The 19,595-nt window shown below is 45.3% G+C and overlaps 1 protein-coding gene across 3 annotated transcripts in view; it reads right to left on the bottom strand.

Annotated features, from left to right (window-relative positions):
• Positions 1–19,595, bottom strand: part of LOC122816976 (ubiquinol-cytochrome-c reductase complex assembly factor 1) — a 1,543,629-nt gene that overhangs the window by 1,298,368 nt on the left and 225,666 nt on the right. For all 3 annotated transcript variants that reach the window (XM_044090088.1, XM_044090087.1, XM_044090089.1), the window contains exon 4: positions 9,845–9,902. In XM_044090088.1, coding sequence (XP_043946023.1) covers positions 9,845–9,902 — 58 coding nt within the window. The remainder of the gene's footprint in view (positions 1–9,844; positions 9,903–19,595) is intronic.

Genomic DNA, 19,595 nt, shown 5'->3' with positions numbered 1-19,595 from the left:
AAGAACCTTGAGCTCTGCCCCTACCACGTCTAGACCTACCCCTAGACTGGGAATCATAAGCAGGATATGTCCATCCCTTAGTAGGCCAATTTCTGCTAAACTTTGGAGGCTGCACCTGCAAAAAATCTTTAACAGTCTGCATAGATTTAGCCTTGTCCTCCATTTTCTTTAAAACTGCTTCCACAGGCGAACCAAACAAAACATCAGACTGTAAAGGAGCATCCAAAATTCTTGTCTTAACATGCTCAGCTAAATTCTGATCCCTCAACCAAGCGTGCCTGCGAAGAACAGAACCAGTGGCAGCCACCCTCGAGGAGGCCTGCACAGCATCAAAACCACACTGCAAAGAATGCTTACCCACTTGTTCAGACACATGAACTAAATCCAGCAACTCTTTACACTCAATACCTTCCGCCAGAGCATCCACCTTAGATTTCAATTGTGAAAGGAGATAATTTTGATATTTTAGCATGTGAAACTGACAATTCAACGCTCTCATGGCTAAAGTGGAAGAAGTATACACTTTCTTTCCCCATCTATCCAAAGCCCTTGCCTCTTTATCAGAGGGAACAGGATTTTTAACAACCGAGGCCTTAACACCCTTAGGCCCCTGAGAAACAATTTCTGGGTCTGCCCTAGGACTCTTAAAAAGATACTTATGAGCTTCAGGCACCCTATAGTACCTATCCGGTTTAACAGGGGCAGGAGGCAAAGAATCAGGGTTCAGGGAAGCCTCTGCAAAAACATCTTCCACCACATTCAACACAGGAGGTATAGCTAAGGGCCTATGCTGGGGTAAAAACAAGAATTCCCTAAGCCTCTTCCTGGAATCAGAGAAATCTTGGCCTTCCCATTTAAAATGCTCCCTCATGGAATGCAGAGTCTCTGAAAATGAAAAATCCTCAGGAGGAGAAGCTGAAGGAGTGGAATCATCCACATCAGAATCAGAATAATGAGGATACTCCTGCAAGTCTTCAGTCAAGACTCAGAAGCCTCTGAACACTGTTCAAAACTCTCAAACTCAGGCTCCACCCTAGGCCTCTTATCAGGAGGGGGCATAGAACCTCTAATCAGAGTAATCAAATCCTCTGCCATTTTAAGCATATGTTTCTTAGGTACAGAACCTGAAGTGCTAGGAGAAGCCCCACTGAAGCTAAACTTGGCCTACCTCTCAAAGAAGTCTTGGAAACAGAAGGAGAGGCTCTAACTACCTTAGGAAGAGAGGGAAGAACAGTTACCTGAGAAGCCCCTCAGCCTGGCCTACCTCCTGAGAGGGCACATCCTGTAACAGTAAAGTCTCTGCCTGAGACTCCACAGAAACTCCTGGCAAAACTTCTGGCTCCACTGAGCCTTCTAAAGAACCGACGTCCGGGACTGCCGGTTCTTCAACCCTAGGCTTTGCTGCTTTGTCCTTGCGCTTTTGACGAAGCGGCGCCGGAGCATCCGGCGGCATTTTATAATTACAACGCTTCCCAAACACTAACCTGGCACAGTCTAACCTTCTCTTAATAGTGCGTTTGTTAAATCTAGCACAAGAGCGGCAGCCAACAACGGCGTGCTCAGGCCCTAAACAAGGTATACACAAAGTATGGTAATCCCTATGAGGTATCTGTTTCCCACAAGAAATACAGTTATTCACTTTTTCTGACATCCGGTTAAATACTGAGGCAAGAAAAAACCAAAATGTTCCCCAACGGGGTACTTAGCCAACTTTGATTCGGTCTGAAACTCCGACTTCAGAAAATTTCAGAACGCCAACCTGCACTCGCAAAACTGCTTCTGCATCGGACCATGCGGCAAAAAAGACTGAGGATATGACGTCGGTCATGCGCATTAGTACCCTGACGTCCTGACATCAGTCTAATGCGCCTTGACCGACGTCAGCCATATACTTTGGTATTCGGGCCGACTGGACAGCGGACTACCCAATGGTTAGGACTGCAGCAATGTGGAATGAAGAACATCTTACAGATGGAAAAAGGACCAGGTCTGAATGGTCTTTAGCATAATAGTTTCTTATACAAGGTCTGTCCAGGCCAGGGGGAAGGAGGGAGGGTCGCAAGAAAGAAGGCGAGAGAAGACAACTAACATGGAACGTTATGGTAGGTACATAACTTCTTAATGTTAAGTTGTCAATCTCGCCTTCATTCTTGCTTGATGGGACCGCGTCCCTAGCACCTCTATCCTGGGTGGCTCAATGGAACAAACTCTTGAGGACTGTAGAGCCAAAACTGGCTCTGTCCCTGGAGGCCAAGTCCAATTTGTAATGGGAAACAAAAGTGTGAGGAGTGGCCCAAGTGGCGCTGCACAAATAGTGTCCAAAGGCAGTCTAGCTTGAAAAGCTGTAGAAGTAGCTAAACTCCTAGTTGAATGTGCTTTAGGTTTTGAGCACAGCTGTTTTCCCCTGATCGTATAAACTTCAGTGATGACCGAAGAAAGCCATCTGGACAAAGTCACTTTAGAAACAGGAAGGCCTTTTTTATTATCCGCATAGGAAACAAAAAGTTGATCAGATTTTCTAAATTTTTGTTCTGTCCAAATAATATCTAAGCTGACGGTGGACGTCAAGATAATGTAGTTTTGTTCGGCTCTATCTGAATAGTTAGGAAAAATACAGGAGATCAATGGATTGATTCAGATTGTTCTTTGAAGCGACCTTAGGTAAAAGGATGGATTGGTTCTCAAAGATACTCTGTCTTTGTGAAAAATCAAATAGGGGGTCGAACCGAAGAGCATGAAGTTCAGACACCCTCCTGGCAGATGTAATAGCCACTAGGAATAAAGTTTTCCAAGAAAGATATTTCAGGGAACAAGAAACAGCTGGCTCGAAGCGGGGAAGAATCAAGGATGTCAGCACTAAATTTAGATCCCACTGAGGAGGAGGATTCCTGATTGGAGGCTTTAGTAGGAAAATTCCTTTCAAGAAGGCCCTGCAGAGCCTATGGGACATAATATTATGATCTGCTATCCCGACATGAAAATTAGAAATAGCAGCCAATTGAACTCTGACTGTGGAAGAAGAGGAGCCTGCATGAAAAATCTCTGCTAAGAAGTCCAGAACTGCCTGAACAGGGGCAGTAAAAGGATCAATATTTTGGGCCTTAGCCCAATAAGAGAAACGTTCCATTTGCTTGTGTAAATCCTCCTGGTAGAGGATTTTAGTGAAGCTACTATGATATCTCTAACTGGGTTAGAGATCAAAGGAAGCCTGGCTAAGGAAGGAAGTGGAGCAACCATGCTGTGAGGTTGAGAGAAGGGATTGACCGGTGCAGCTGACCGGATTGGTGAATCAGTAGATCTGGCACTGGGTCCAGATGCCACGGCTGCACCAAAAGGTGATGGAGGAACGGGAACCAAACTTGTCGAGGCCAGTAAGGGGCAATGAGAATCAATTTGGCTCTCAAACGGTAGCTTTCTGGATCACCTGAGGGATCAGAGGAAATGGAGGAAGGCATAAAGAAGTCCCTGGGGCCAATCCTGGGTCAGAGCGTCTCTGGGGATGGCCTGATAGAGGGAAGAGGCTGAAGAAGTCTGGACATTTGCTGTTTTGGGGAGTAGCAAAAAGATCGCAACATGGACGACCCCATTCCAGAAAAATCTCTTCCGCTATAGATTGCTTGAGAGACCACTCGTGAGGCATGAGGATAGCTCTGCTCAATCTGTCCGCTATAATGTTGGTTTTCCCAGGGATATGCGTTGCTACCAGAAACCGATGAGAGGAGATCGCCCATTGCCAAAGTCTGCGCGCTTCTCGACACAGGGGGTAGGACTTGGTTCCGCCCTGTTTGTTGATATACCAAACTACAGACATGTTGTCTGTGTGGACTGCAATTGTCCCTACGGGAAGAAAGTCGTTGAGGGCTTGCAACGTTAAAAGCACTGCTCTCATCTCCAGGACATTTATGTGCAGATGGTACTCGAACGATTGCCACGTCCCATGAACCATCCTGCCCTGATAATGACCCCCCCACCCGATCAGGGAGGCATCCGTGGTGACAGTGGCTATCGGGGACGGGGTACAAAGCACCTGCCTTGGTGAACCTGAGACGATGTGATCCACCAAGCAAGATGTTGTTTGCATGTCTGTGTCACCAGAATCTGGTGACGCATTGGGAGTTGCTGGTATGACCACTGTGTGAACAGCATCCACTGAAGGAGGCGCATGTAGAATCGAGCCAGCGGAAGAAGAGTAATGGCCGCAGCCATGAGACCTAATACCTTTAGAACCATTCTGGCCTGTACTTTCTTGCTGGCCAGAATGATCCTGACATGAGTCTGAATGTCTGAAACTCTTTGTTCTGTAAGGGTAGCTGACATCCGAACAGTGTTTAAGTTTGCGCCTATGAAGGTAATAGACTGGCAGGGCGATAAGGATGACTTTTCAAGTTGATTGAGATGCCTAAATGAGAACAAAGGTCTATTGTGTAATCCCTGGCTTGTATAAGCTGATGCCTGGTGGTGGCTGACAGGAGCCAGTCGTCGAGATACGGAAACACCTGGAATCCTTGGCGTCTCAGGTGAGCCGTGACCACTGCCATGCATTTGGTGAACACTCTGGGGGCTGTAGTGAGACCAAAGGGCAGGGCTCTGAACTGGAAGTGACTGGACCCCAGCCGAAAGCGGAGAAATCTCCTGGAGCGTCTGTGAATTTTGATGTGATAGTACGCATCCTGAAGATCTATTGAGCACATCCAGTTGTCCTTCTGTAAGAAGGGCAGAATTGACTGAAGAGTGACCATTCGGAATCTTGTCTTCCTGACAGACTTGTTGAGTCTGCTGAGATCCAATATTGGTCTCCAGTCTCCCGTCTTTTTGGGGACCAAAAAGAATCTTGAGTAGATTCCAGGCTCTGAATGGTCTATTATAACTGGCTGAATGGCTCTTTTTTGCAGTAGTTTTGCGATTTCTAACTCTGCAATTTCCCTTAGACCGGTGGTACATCTGGAAGGGAACCTGAGGGGAAGGGACTTTCCTCGAAAGGAATTATGTAACCCTTGGATATGATCGACTGTACCCATCTGTCTTGAGTGAGGGAATGCCAGGCTTCTGGGTACAGTGATAATCTTCCCCTGACTGCCTCCAAGGAGGGACAGCCGGGCAACACCTCAGGGATGCTGAAAGGGCTTATCAGAGAGAGGCTCCCTGTTTCCCTGGTTCTTGGACCCCCTCTGCCTCTAGAGCGCGTCTGTTGTTGTTACCCCCTCTGCCTCTAGGGGTAAACTGACCACGTGAATCTGGCGTGACTCCTTGGGATTTACGGAACCACATCTTCCCACCCTTCTGTCCTTTGGGATAAGGCCTAGAAGGGGTGGAAAATGGACTCCAACAGCAGAAAGAGTCTTGCCGTCCTGCTCACACCTGGTCAAGGTTTCCTTCACCTGAGGGCCAAACAAAGCTGAGCCATCAAAGGGAGAATTTGTGAAGGACGCCTTAAAGGGATCCAAAAATCACATAGCCGCATCCAGGCTTGGCGTCTAAGAGCCACACCTGTGCCTGCGGCTCTACTCGCTCCATCCGCAGCATAAGATATTAGCCGCATGGAGGAGTTAGCAATGGAATTGAGGGTTCCTAGCTGCGAAGCAATCTTTTCTTGAGCCCCTGCAGCTGTAGGATCCTGAACTACTTCTCCCAGCTCCTTCAGGATATCTCTCTGGAGTCTGGTGAAGTGACAAAGATAATTCAGCTTAGCATAGCAAAGGTCGCTGAGGAAAACATCAGCTTGCCGTACCTGTCCATGGTCCTAGAGTCCTTATTAGGAGGATGGACGGCACGGAAGGATCTGCAAGTTCCTTTTGGTGGCCGCAGCCACCACCATGGCATCAGCGGGACACCCTTGGTAAGGAATTGTTTGTCACTCGGAGCAGTGATAAATTTTGAAGGCCTCCTAGGGACTGGCTCTACAGAGTCAGGAGCTGCCCACGCCTTCGTGCAATAACCTGCATAAGGGGGTCGAAGGCGGAGACACCCAGGAGGTGGAGGGCCGCGCTCCAAACGTCTCTAGGTATACTGACTCATCCTCTGAGGGATTGTTGGTGGGCCAGTTTCCCTCTGTTTTAGAAGTTCTAGGATGTCTGAGAAGGAGACATCCTCAGAGGGGATCTAGGGGATCCCTCTGACTCATCAAAGTCAGTATCCAAGTGACAGACTCGGGGAGTCTACATGCTTCCTCTTACATGTCCTCTTCCTAGGGTGATCTCCCGAAACATGAGGAGAATCCTCGGAAGAGGGGGAAATTCCCAATGGGGAAACCTGAGGCGGAGGATCTCTGGGTCCTGTAGCAAGAGAAGTGGCAGAGATGTCAACAGGTACAATAGAGGGAGGAGCTACGGGAACAGACTGCTGACTGATACCAGTGGCCAGTACACTCTTCATCACCTCGAATGCTCCCCTCCCAGGCAGTTCCGAGAGAACCCGCTCCGAAGAGCTAGGAACTCCAGGGACCACCGCAAGGGAAGTCTCCGAGGCAGATGTAGGAGCCGAGCTAACCAAGGCCGAGGCTCCAAGGGGAGAGCGGGCTCGGACAAGGGTCCGATGCCACTCACACCCTCGGAGGAGACCATGGAAGCCCGACCACCAAATCCCTCTAAGGAAGAGGAGATAAGAGTAGAGGCTGAAGGAACAGAAGGGGGTATCCGTCCTCCAGCCGTAGCAGTAACCATTCGAAGACTCCAACTCCAAGCTCTGGGGTAGAGTTGAAGGAGGAACTGTAACTGGGTGTGGACCAACAGTCTGTTGAGACGGACTGTGTAACATTTGGGCCAGTACCTGTGACTTGAGTAATCTACTGACCACTCTCTCTAGGTCATGATCTGACAACCTGGATGACCTTGAAGATCGGCTCCGATGGCTCCGTTCCGATAGAAGAGGCGGCGGAGCCGACAGTATCGGCCCCAAGGAAGGAGACCTCGACCTCTTCCTGGAATGAGCCGTCGGAGCCGATACTATAGATCCTGTCGGAGCCGACTTCCCGGACCCGACAGGAAGCCTCGATGTATCGGCTCCAGCCGGAGCCGATACAGCCACCAAAGTAACGGTGTCGGAGCCGATCGGAGCCGACACCGATGCCTGTGCCACATGGGTGTCGGAGCCGATCGGAGCCGACATCGGCGGTCAAAATAGGTTCGGCACCGATAGCCATCGGTGCCGGCGCTTAAGCCAGAATCGGCTCCAGCCGGAGCCGATCTCGACTCAGTACGAAGTCGGAGCCGAGGCCGCAGGCTTAGGAACAGAAGCCTGGGCCTTGTAAACTCTTGCTGGTTTTGATGGAGCCGACTTAGCCGGAGAGCCCTCCGGCTTAAGAAGGCCCCTAAGAACCAGTTTGTTATGTCTCTCCTGCAGGACTCTCTGGCTGAAGGAGTGACACATAGCACAGGAGTCCTGCAGGTGAAGAGGGCCCAGACAATACAGGCAAGAAGTGTGACCGTCTGTCAGAGACATCTTCTGACAGCACGAGTCACACTTCTTAAAACCTGAGACCCTCTCCTTTGACATGGTGCCGAAAAACACACACACACACACACACCAGTCAAAAATTAACTTAAATAAATACCAAAAGGTATTCTACAAAACCAATACACACACCCTAACAGGGGGGGGATGGGAAGGGTTTTTTAAGATACACTAACAAAAAATAAAGGAGACAGGGAATTTCTGTCAGAAAGGGAATAATATAAGTTTAAAACTATCAATACAAGGTTTTTTTTACTAAAAAGGGGCTTAAAACTCACAAAAGTGAACAACTTACCAGGAGCTGGTAAAAAGAAGACCTCCCAAGCGAAGCGGCAAACGAGATCTGGGTACTTACTGCCTTGCATCATGGGATATGGGGCTGCCTCGAGCTGGTAAAAGGAGTTCTCGAGCTAAAGCACGTGCCGAGTCGGAGCCGAGGATCGGCTCCGAACCCATCAAGCAAGAATGAAGGCGAGATTGACAACTTAACATCCCATAATTACACATGCTAATAAAGCAACAAGTCTATCTTCTCTTAATCAGAGTACAAGAATGCTGACAAATCAATCACACAATGACAGAAACATAGTCTAGCATAAATCAGCTTCAGCATTTAAGTTGTAAGGAGCACAATCCAGTTTCATAAATTTAGTGCTGTTACAGCATACTCATGTCTTTGTGCATAAACATCAACAATCCTATCAAATTCTACTGATTGCCAACTGCTTAAACATTTATAAGTGCTTAAGGGATGCGTGAAGTTCTGCTGAATGACAAAAGGTATCTGTTAGCCAGATAACTGAACCAGTATTCAGAACATCTTCAGCCATGACTATTGACTATCACAAGGGAAAGAGAAAATGCATCACATATAGCTAGTTTAGAGTAGCCCATCAGTTAGAATGCTTTTTTTTTTCTTTTTTTCTGAAGAAAACCAAGGTACCTGCAGATAACCCATGCTGACAAATGGAGAACAAGCAAACTGTACAAGTGCAGTGGGTAGAGTTCTTGATCAAACCAAATACCCTGGCACTATGAGGCTGAGATTTTAACCACTGAGCAACACTGCTGCCAAGACTCACAGTAAATCACCTGTCTGGAAGCATAACAATAGTTACACACTGAAATCAGAAACAATTACATGATCAGACAGGTTCTATGCATTGCACTGCAATACACTGCACACAGCATACTGTCTCGCAATGAATTCTACAATGAAAACTGTACACAATGACAATCTGGACCTCTTTAGATTTTTTTTTTTTATTATAGACAAAGATAAAAAAAACGCTAATTTGTTTTGTACAAACATACTAACAATAGCTTCACAGCAGATGGGATTTGTTTCCTTATTTGGATGCTAGTGAAGTACAGAGTCAACTGCATCAACAGACTTTCACAAGATAAATGTTTTACTACTGAATTTTTGAACAAGACAGTACTGAAAATGAAAGCAATGCAAAGAGAGGCTCACAAGCTGGGACTGCTGAGGACCAGAAGAATGACGCACATCTATCACAGACATCTCCAGACCTACACAGATACAAGAATGAGTGCTACCATGGGCCAGAACTGAAGCTTTGACTATGATTATTTCACTGTGTGATTATGTCAGCATTCTTACATTCCCATTAAAACACGGACTACAGAAAACAGGATAGCATTATAAGTCTGTACCATCTTCGACAAGTTGACTGGATTTTAGCCATGCAGCCAAACAAATAAAGCAACAAAACCTCATGATCCCTCTACATCTATTGAAGATGGCAAGTGGTGTCACTCTCTCTCCTTAATCATGAATTCTGAAGTAGACCCCCATCAGAATCTACTACTCTTGGTAGTTGGGTTAGACCTTTCTTTACTTCTGTATACAATCTAAGCAAACACTCATTTACTGTCCTTGACAAGACATTTACAACAATTTAAACTTCCTCATTATCCGGATAAGGTCCAGCTTCAGGGGATGCTACAAGTTTTGCTCTGGTTAAAGCTAGCCCCACACTATAGGCAAATAGAAGCTGTGAGGATTAAACCAAGGTACACAAATGAACTTCTTTCACATTCTGAAATGCAGTATCATGATCACAAAGGTATCTACTGAAAATGCTTGCAGTTAAGCAAAGTCATCAGTAAATGTGACATAGTCTTTTCTAAGCTAAATTCAAGGAAAGGACGTATGAAAGCACATAACAGACAGTATGGTGCCATACCAGAATTTCTGTAAAACAGAGGCAAGAACAATGCATCACAAGTTAAACGATCAGCTAGATGTGAAATATTAGTAATTCACACAGGCTTAGAAACAAAGTGCAATCACATAAGCAAACAACAATTATAAAAATCAAAATAAACACTGACATTTGAAAACCAAGCAAATTCAGCCAAAAGCACTCACCAGACATGTAACTGAGTCACCAGAAACCAGGAGTTCAATGTATCAGGCAGCTGGCACTCTATTTTTAAAAGAAAAAAAAAGCATATGAAGGTGTAGGGAACTATCAGCAAAAAAAAATAAGTTATGTACTCACTATAACGTTCCATGTTGGTAGTCCATCTCACCCTTCATTTTTACATATGGGTTTGGAGCCAATCCTCAGCTCCGACTCGGCCGATTTACAAGCTCGAAGACTTTTGGTTGGCTCGTGGCTAAGCAGGTATCCCATAGTGCACCAGTACAAATCCCAGATCTTGTTTGCTGCTCACTAGAAGAAATAGCCATAACAGACAGACCAATACTAAAGGGTCTCCAACCAAAGATAACCAAATTATTATTATCTCCAAATTCTTCCAGGATGGGGGCAGGACGGCGGGTTGGTAAAAATGAAGGGCAAGATGGACTACCAACATGGAATGTTATGGTGAGTACATAACTTCTTTATGTTGTGTAGTCCAATCTCACCTTCATTTTTACATATGGGACAGCGTCCCTAGCGCCTTATTTTCGAGTGGCTCACTGGAAAACCCTCCTGAGCACCGTGGAGCCAAAGGATGCTCTACCCCTGGAAGCTAAATCCAATTTGTAATGTGTAATAAAAGTGTGAGGGTTAGCTCACGTAGCTGATGCACAAATATCAAGTAGGACCCTGGCTTGAAAGGCTGTAGAGATAGACAGCGACCTGGTAGAATGAGCCTTCATCCTGCAGGGTAAAGGTCTGCCCTCCGAACTGTAGATAAATGCTATGCAACTGGCAATCCAATTAGAAAGTGTGTCACTTTAGAAACTGGTAAGCCCAATCTGGAGTCAGAAAAGGAAATTAATAGTTGATCTGATTTCCTAAAATCCTTGGTCTTCTGTAAATAAAAACGTAGTTGTCTATGAACGTCCAGCTGATGAAAACAGTATTCAGCTGCATTACAGTGATTAGGGAAGAAAACTGGGAGTTCTATGGATTGATTTAAGTAGCAGGTGAACAAACTTTGGGGACAAAGGAGGGATTAGTACGCAGTGACACCCTGTCTTTGTGAAAGATCAAATAAGGTGGCTTAACAGACGAGGCTTGTAACCCCCATACCCATCTATCTGAGGTGATAGCTACCAAAAACAAAGTCTACCAAGACAAAAATTTCAATGGAGATGAGTAGAAAGCTTCAAACAGGGAAGATGTCACAGTTTGGACAACACAAAATTTAAATCCCAAGAAGCCACAGGTTCTTGCAGCGGTGGTCTCAATAGAGTGGCTCCTTTCAAAAAGGTCTTTCATACCTTATGATACATTAAATTGGTATCTGGAAACCCTAAGTGAAAATGAGATATTGCCGCCAATTGGACTCGCACAGTGGCAGCGGCAGATCCTTGCTGAAAAAGCTCAAAGAAATTCCAAAATCACAGGAATAGAAGCAGTGTAGGGATCTACATTCATTTTCTGTGTCCAAATAGAAAATCTTTTCCATTTACTGCCATACAGCCTCCTAGTTGAAGGTTTATAGGAGGACATAAGAATGTGTGACACTGAGGATGATACATCATGAAGCCTAAATAGGGATGGAACTGGAGCAGCCACGCTGTCAATTTGAGAGTGTGGATTGAGGGATGTAGCGAACCTGACATGAGAGTCAACAGATCTGGAGCTGGGTCCAGGATCCAAGGATCGTCCAGAAGAAGAGGCTCGAGGAAGACCCACCAGACCTGACAAGGCCAGTAAGGAGCAATGAGGATCAACTTGCTTCCCAGCCGACTGGCTTTCTGAATCACTTTGGAAATGGGGGAAAGGCATACAGAAGTCCCATGGGCCAATCGTGAGCCAGACTGTCTCTAGGTGTCTTCCCCAGAGGAAAGAGGGATAAATAGCTGTGGCATTTGGCATTGACTGGATTGGCAAAAAGGTCGCAGCAAGGCTGTCCCCATTTTCGGAAAATCTGTTCCGCTGTTTCCCGTTTCAGAGACCACTTGTGAGGTAGTAGGATTGCCCGGCTGAGCTTGTCGGCTATCACGTTGGTCGTCCCTGGAATGTTTGTTGCAACCAGAAAGCGCTGGGAAGAAATCACCCATTCGCAAACTCTCATGGCCTCTCGACAGAGTGGGTAAGATCTGGTACCACCCTGTTTGTTGATATACCAAACTACCAACATGCTGTCTGATTGTATTGCAATAGTCCCTAGAGGACAAAGGTCCTGAAGTACGTTGCAACTAGAAAGCGCTGGGAAGAAATCTCCCATTCCCAAACTCTCATGGCCTCTCGACAGAGTGGGTAAGATCTGGTACCACCCTGTTTGTTGATGTACCAAACTACCAACATGCTGTCTGATTGTATTGCAATAGTCCCTAGAGGACAAAGGTCCTGAAGTGCTTGCAACACACCAGGAGCACCGCCCTCATCTCCAGAACATTGATATGTAGGGTGAGCCTCGTGTTCTTGCCAAGTGCCTTGGACAGTCCTGCCGAGATAATGCCCCCCCCCAATCTGGGAAGCATCCATGGTCACAGCGGCAATTGGTTGGGCAGGAATAAAGGGGGTGCCCGTGATCAACTGGTTGGGAGCTATCCACCAAAGAAGGTCCTTCTTGCATGATTCTGTCACCACGATAGGATGACTCTGCGGGAGATATTGAAAGGACCATTGGGAAGACAGAAGCCACTGGAGAATTCTCATGTGCAACCTGGCTAATGGTACTAATAGAATGGTGGAAGCCATAGTCCTGAGGAGCTGAAGAACCCACTTCACTTTGACCTTCTGCAACAGGAGAAAACGTTGAATTTGAGAGATTAAGTTTTGTGCCCTTTCGGCGGGGAGACTAGCTGTTATGTTCACTGCGTCCACCTCTGTGCCTATAAAAATCACAGATTGAGAGGGCAACAATGCAGATTTTTCCCAATTTATGGAGATCCCCAACTGAGCACAAAGTTGAATAGTGGCGTCCCTGTTTTGGAGGAGTAGATGCCTGGTGGAGGCAGCCAGGAGCCAGTCGTCCAAATACGGAAACACCTGGAATCTCCATCTCAGGTGAGCTATCACTACTGCCATGCATTTGGTGAACACCCTGGGAGCTGTGGTGAGACGAGGTTACAGCACGAAACTGATGGTGACTGGCTCCCAGCTGGAAGCATAGATGGCTCCTGGATGCCTTGTTCATTTTTATATGATAGTAGGCGTCTTGGAGATCTAGAGAGCACATCCAATAGTCTTTCCCTAAAAAGGGAGTATAGACTGCAATGTTACCATCCGAAACTTGTCCTTCACAGATTCGTTTAATCTGCTGAGGTCCAATATTGGCCTCCAATCTCCAGTTCATTTTGGTACTAAAAAGAACCTGGAGTAAGTTCCAGATCCTATCTGGTCTGCTGGGACAGACTGGAGCAACTTGTTGATCTCCACAGTTGCCTGATCCCTGTAATTGGGTGGTACATCTGGGATCTTCTTGGGAACAAATAGTGGAAGGGAAAAGGGTATGATATAGCCTCTGGTGACAACTCTTTGTACCCACTTGTCTTGAGTGATATTTAGCTAGGCTTCTGGATACAAAGAAATGCGACCCGCGAACGGCCCCAGAGAAATGCAGTTGGGCCCCACATCAGGAGCACTGATAAGGCCGTCCCCGAAAGGAATCACGGCCTTGCTGGTATTGCGGACCGCCCCTGCCTCTAGGGCGACATCTCCCATTTCCTCCTCCTCCTCCTTCTCTGCCTCTGAAGAAGGGATCACAGTGTGTGTCCGGAAAGACCCTGTGGGATTTTTGAACCACATTTACCCCCCCTTTGATCTTTGGGGTATGGTCGAGAGGGAACAGTAAAACGTACTCCCACGGCAGGAAGCATCTTTTCTTCTTGCTCACACCGAGTGAGTGTGGCCTTCACCTTAGAACCAAACAATGAGGAACCATCAAATGGGGTGTTGATGAAAGTAGACTTGAACGGTTCCGCAAAAAAGTACAGTTGTGCACACTTAACATAAATGTAGATGTTAGAGTATATTCACTGTTGCAGTCATTACACTTGGGTAATCTGCTGGCAGGTTGCCCTCAGTCGGCCTGATTAACAAAGTCTTGGGTCCTGCGTCGGTTGCTGTCCCTTCTTCCATGACGTCAGGGATATAAAACATGCAGCCGACGCCATTACATCGGTTTTTCTTGCCCCAGATGTCAGGTGCACCCCAAATGGGGAGCTCTATTTTATATATATATATATATATATATATATATATATATATATATATATATATATATATATATATATATATATATATATATATACATACATATATAACACAAAAAATATACCTCCAAACAAAAGCAAATACACCAAAAAGGCCTTTAAGTGTAGTAAAAGAAAGTAGAAGCATAGTAAGAGAAAAAACAGGGGGCTGGAGGGAGGGTAACCAGGACTGCAACAGTGAATACACACGAACATCTACATTTATGGTAAGTGTATACAACTGTACTATGTTCTTCGTGTTTCACTGTTGCAGTCATTACATTTGGGTAGATTCCCAAAGCTATGGTTGGGAGGATGGATTTATACAGCATTAGGACCTGCAAAACAGCAGTGGCAAAGCCAGCTCTGGATATAGAGAAAATTGGTAAATGATCATGTTTGGTGAAAGTATGAACTGAACTCCAGGTAGCAGCTTCTAGAATATCCCTGGTAGGTACACCTCTGAGAAAGGCTGTAGAAGTAGATGCCGCCCCTGGTGGAATGGGATCTGATCAGACCTCCCAACCGCACCAAATAACTCGGATTTTACCGAGTTTTGGGTCCAAATACTGGGGTGCCACGATTCACGAGTGGCACCCCTCCATTTCCGACTTTTCCCAGCTTTAGTTCTAGTTTTATTTTTAAATTTTCGTACATTTTTTATTTTGCACTGACGTCATCACGTGCGCGATGACGTCAGCACCGTCAGGGCTATCAGCCTGTCGGAATTGAGCTTAAGTGCTCCAAGCACCCATTTCCGGTTTTCCCCGTGATCTGCGAGTGTGAGGTGAGCAGTTAGCGGGTTATTCAAACGAGCGCTTTAGCGCTTCAGCAACAAGTTTTAAGAATTAAGCTGCTCCATCTGCCAGTTCGGAGTTATTCTTATTCGAAGTTCAACTTCAGAAACAGCTTCTCGGCTCGCTCCAAGATGTTTTCAAATGGATTAATTTCTGGGCAGCATTCAGGCATTCGGAAACAAGTCAGGTAGGAAACCACCCCTTAAAGCTGAGAAAAGCATGTTGTGCTTACACTTCTCGGGTCGATGTAAAGTATATGTTTGCTTATGCTTTATCTGTGGCTGTGCATTGTGGAGAAAGGATTTTGGGCATTTCAGAACTGTCAGAGTTAGAGGAAGTACACTGTCGAGGCTGTCTTAGCAGGGATTTATTACTTTTATTTCAAAGGAGATGAGGCAGAAGGTAGAGCAGGCTTGGAGCTGATTTGGGCTTTATTTTTATACCCATCACCGTGTCTTGAGTAACTTTTCACTGCGAAAACAATTTCCTTTCAGAATGATGTTGCAGATGTCGGCCAGTCATTTGAGTTTCTTTAAATCAGTCGGAACGTGTTTTGTTTGTGTAGTACCTATTTGAGGTTGCTGGTCTAATTTTCTAAATACTGTACATAGAGTCCTGGCTGGGTTCAAAGCTTTTCAGTAAAATGCACGGTGAATTGGTGATAAGTAATTTTATTCTAGCAACTTTACAAAATTATACACGCAATGTTTTAAATGCGTCCCTGGTAAGTCCCTACTCCCTAGCCACCACCACTTATGAGCTGTGTCAAGGTTTCTTGTGTTAAGAGTTGAGAGCTATGGTGAGATGTGAAAACTGAATTTGTATTCCCTAATTATTAGCTTTGTTTGTCCAGGGTTTTTGTGCTAAAAGGTTGAGAGCTATGGTGAGAAGTGAGAACTGAATCTGTATTCCCCTATTATTGGCTTTGTCAAGGTTTTTTGTGCTAAGAGGTTGAGAGCTATGGTGAGAGGTGAGAAATGAATTCACTAAATGATAGCCATTAAGTTTCAGTTTTCCTGTGTTTCAGGAAGCTGCTGATTTGGCATGTTCTGACTGTAGTGCATAGGGTCCTGGATTCAAAACTTGCCAGTGAAATGCATGTTGGTAACACAACATTTTATTCTAGCAATTTTTCAAAATTATATAAGCAATGTTTAAAATGTGTCCTTGGTTTTTTGACCTTTTGTCCCCACCCCCCAAAAATGAAATTGAAAATAAGTACAATACACTGTGCAAGATGCCTATGGCTTAGCTACTGTCATTCTATTTATAGTGTGGGTGTGGAAGTAGACTTATGATGGAAATGTACTGAATTGGGCAGTTTTGTCATTATTGGTTAATGTGTCTTGTTTCATTGCCTACAGTACAGCCTACTGGAAAAAAGTTCTGACAATAAATTTAAAATGTGCTCTCGCAAGTGTGTGTTGTATTATACAAGGAATATAATTTAATGAAGTCAGGAAGGTTTATCAAAGGAAAGAACACATGTATGTTTCTTTTGTGTGCAAGGGGCAGAAGATTTGAAAACGGCCCAAAGGTAATCTTTATCCACCACTGGCCAGATGCATTTTCTTTGGATGTGGTGTGGGTTTCAATGCTGTTTCAATGAATATAAGTTTCAAGGACAGAAGTTTTAATGCTAAGCCGCCAGATGCATTTTCTTTGGATGTGGTGTGGGTTTCAATGCTGTTTCAATGAATATAAGTTTCAAGAACAGAGAAGTTTTAATGCTAAGCCTATTTTCATTGTGAGACAGTATTGCTTTGTTTACCAGATGTTAGTGCGCCTGCATTGCTGTACAGTAAAATGTAAAAATAAAATCCAAATCACTGCAGAAGCAAAGCAGTATGCACACATTAGTGTCTATGGCAAATGGGGCGAAATAGCCAGGTAATGGGACATTGGTATGGCTGCAGGGGGACTCTGGGGTGCCATGTTTTGGTTGTCTGTTCTTCAGTTTGTGTTTGAAAGTTGGTATCCCATGATTCCATTCGAGTGGGGGGGTTACATAATTATGTATGCAAATTATATGTTAATCAGCGTACAGATTTGCACCTATTTTTCATGGGCCTTGTCCAGATTTTTGATGTTACCAGGTTGAGAGGTATGGATCTGATCCCCTGGGGGATAGGTTTCCCATGGTGCTTATAGCAGAAATAAATACAATGGCTTATCCACTTGGAAATGGTTTGCTTTGAAAAAGCCTTTCCCTTTCCCCTGCAGCAAATGCTACCAGCAGAGTTCGGATTTTCTTTGAGATTTAGTCCTGTTCAAGTAAAATCGAAGTTGCCTGTGTACAGCCAATGAATTCAGAATCCGTTCCCCCTTGTTCTGTGGACTGGGAAAGAAAGTTGGCAAATAAATGGTCTGATTAAGAGCCACACTGGACATCACCTTGGGCATGAAGGATGGGTTGGTCCTGAGCGATACCCTGTCCGCATGGAAAATGATGAAAGGCTCCACTGCCTTAAGAGCCTGTAATTCAGAAATCCTTCTAGCCGAAATGATTGCTAAAAGGAAGGTTGTTTTCCAGGAGAGAAAGCAGATGGCTTGAAAGGAGGGTGAGTGAGTTTCTCCAATACAAAGTTAAGGTCCCAGGCAGGGGTCGGAGCTCTCCTGGGTGGTATCAAGTTTTTGGCCCCTCTGAGATACTGCTTTAGCAGTGGATAAGAGAAGAGGGGGGGGGGGTTCTGTGTTGTAATGAGCTGAAATGGCTGAGGCATGGATTTTTATGGAAGAAAAAGACAGGCCCTTGTGAAGCATCTCAGTTAAGTACTGCAACATTTGAAGTATGTTGGGCACTGCTCTGCTTATCCCTTGAGATTGATTCCAGGCACAGAAACTTTTCCATTTGTCACCATAAGATTTTGTAGTACTAGGTCTTCTCACGTCCAACATGACATCCATCACAGGTTTGCTGAGGGATGCTAAGGGTGAATTTAGGTGATTAACCACGCTGCAAGATTCAAAGTTTGGAGCCGAGGGTGCAGAGTTTGGCTGTTCTGCTGAGACAGTAAGGAAGGTGTCCGAGGCAGGTGCCACGGTGAAATGTGTGACACTGCGCAGGAGTGGTTACTAGTGTTGGCGAGGCCAGTCTGGAGCAATCAAAATCATTTTTGGTTTGTCCTGTTTGACTTTTAATAGAACTTTGGAGAGCAGAGGCAGAGGGAAAAGGCATAGACTGACCGTTTTTTCCAGCCGAAGGACAGCGCATCCACTTTCATGCTTTTTTGTGATGAGTTCTTGTGCAAAACTGTCCAACTGGCAGTTCTGGGGTGAGGCAAAAAGGTCTATTTCTGGGCTCCCCCATTTGCATTTCAACATGTTGAAAATCTGTGGTTCCAGTTTCCATTCGTGTGGGTCCATGAGATTTTCTGCTTAGTTCACCTGCCAGAGTATTCAGCTTTCCTGGCAGGAACTGAGCTTGTAGTTGTACTTGATAACTCAAGGCAGTGTTCTACAATGCCATGGCTAGTCTGCAGAGGGCGTAGGAATGTGTACCCCCATGCTTGTTTATGTACCACATAACAGTGGTGTTGTCCGTCTTTATCAGTAATTGTCCTGGATGAAGGTAGTCCTTGAAGGCTGTCGGTGCATTCTGTACAGCCAGCATTTCTTTTTGATTTATATGAAGGTGCATTTGATTTGGGCTCCATTTGCCCTGAATGCACTTCCCTGTCAGATGAGCCTCCCCCCATGCATAGTCTTATGCGTCTGTACTTAGGGTTTGGGCGGCAGGGGGTGGTGTGAATGGCAGTCCCTTGTTCTGGTGGCAGGCCTCTGCCCACCATAGGAACTTTAGGCGCAGGCAAGGTATGATAGGAATCATTGTTTCCAGGCTATGACAATGTTGACTCCATAAACTTTTTAAGTACCACTGAAGTTTCCTCATATGCAGTCTTCCATATGGAATTAGAAGAATGCAGGAGGCCATGAACCCCAAGGCTTGCAGTATTTGCCATGCAGAAAGCAGGGTTTTTGTGGCTACCTGTTTGAAGTAAGTCACCAAATGAACTCGCTTTTCTGGCGTAAGGAAAGCCATCTGGGCAGTTGTATTCAAGCTTGCACCCAGGAATGTAATTTTTTTGAGAGGGTACCAGTTGTGATTTATTTTCGTTTATAGTGTACCCTAGGCAAGTCAGAACCTTTTTACAAATGCTAGATGTTTTAGAAGAATGTCCTTGTTTTCTGCCTGAATTAGACAATCGTCCAGGTATGGATATTTTTGAATATTTCTTTGCCTGCAAAATGCAATTACTGGAGCCAGGCACTTTGTAAAGACCCTGGGCGCAGTAGATAAGCCAAAGGGTAGTGCAGAGAACTGGTAATGCAACAAGCCTGCTTTGAAGAGGAGGTATCTTCTGCACGATTCCCTGTCTTCCATCTTTTTTAGAACTTCTTCAGCCTTATTACCAAAGAGACAGTCCTGCTGCAAAGGAGCATCCAACAATTTTGCTTTAACATGATCACGCAGAGATTGCTCTTTGAGCCAAGCATGCCTTCTTAGCACAGACCCAGTTACAGCAGCCCTGCAAGAGGCCTCCAAAGAATCAAAACCACATTGCAAAGTATGTTTTCCAATTTGCTCAGCTGAATGCAATAGATCATGTAAATATATATTTTCCACACAGTCAGAAATCAACGTCATTTTCTGTTTAAGCAGTCCCATGTGCTGCTGATATTTTAGTATATGAAAATGAAAGTTTAAAGCACCACTTGCC

This window comes from Protopterus annectens, chromosome 12.part0, assembly GCF_019279795.1.
Source record: "Protopterus annectens isolate FY-2018-M chromosome 12.part0, PAN1.0, whole genome shotgun sequence".
NCBI lineage: Eukaryota > Metazoa > Chordata > Ceratodontiformes > Protopteridae > Protopterus > Protopterus annectens.
Note: the sequence above shows the minus strand (reverse complement) of the source record. Positions and strands in the feature narration are given on the sequence as shown.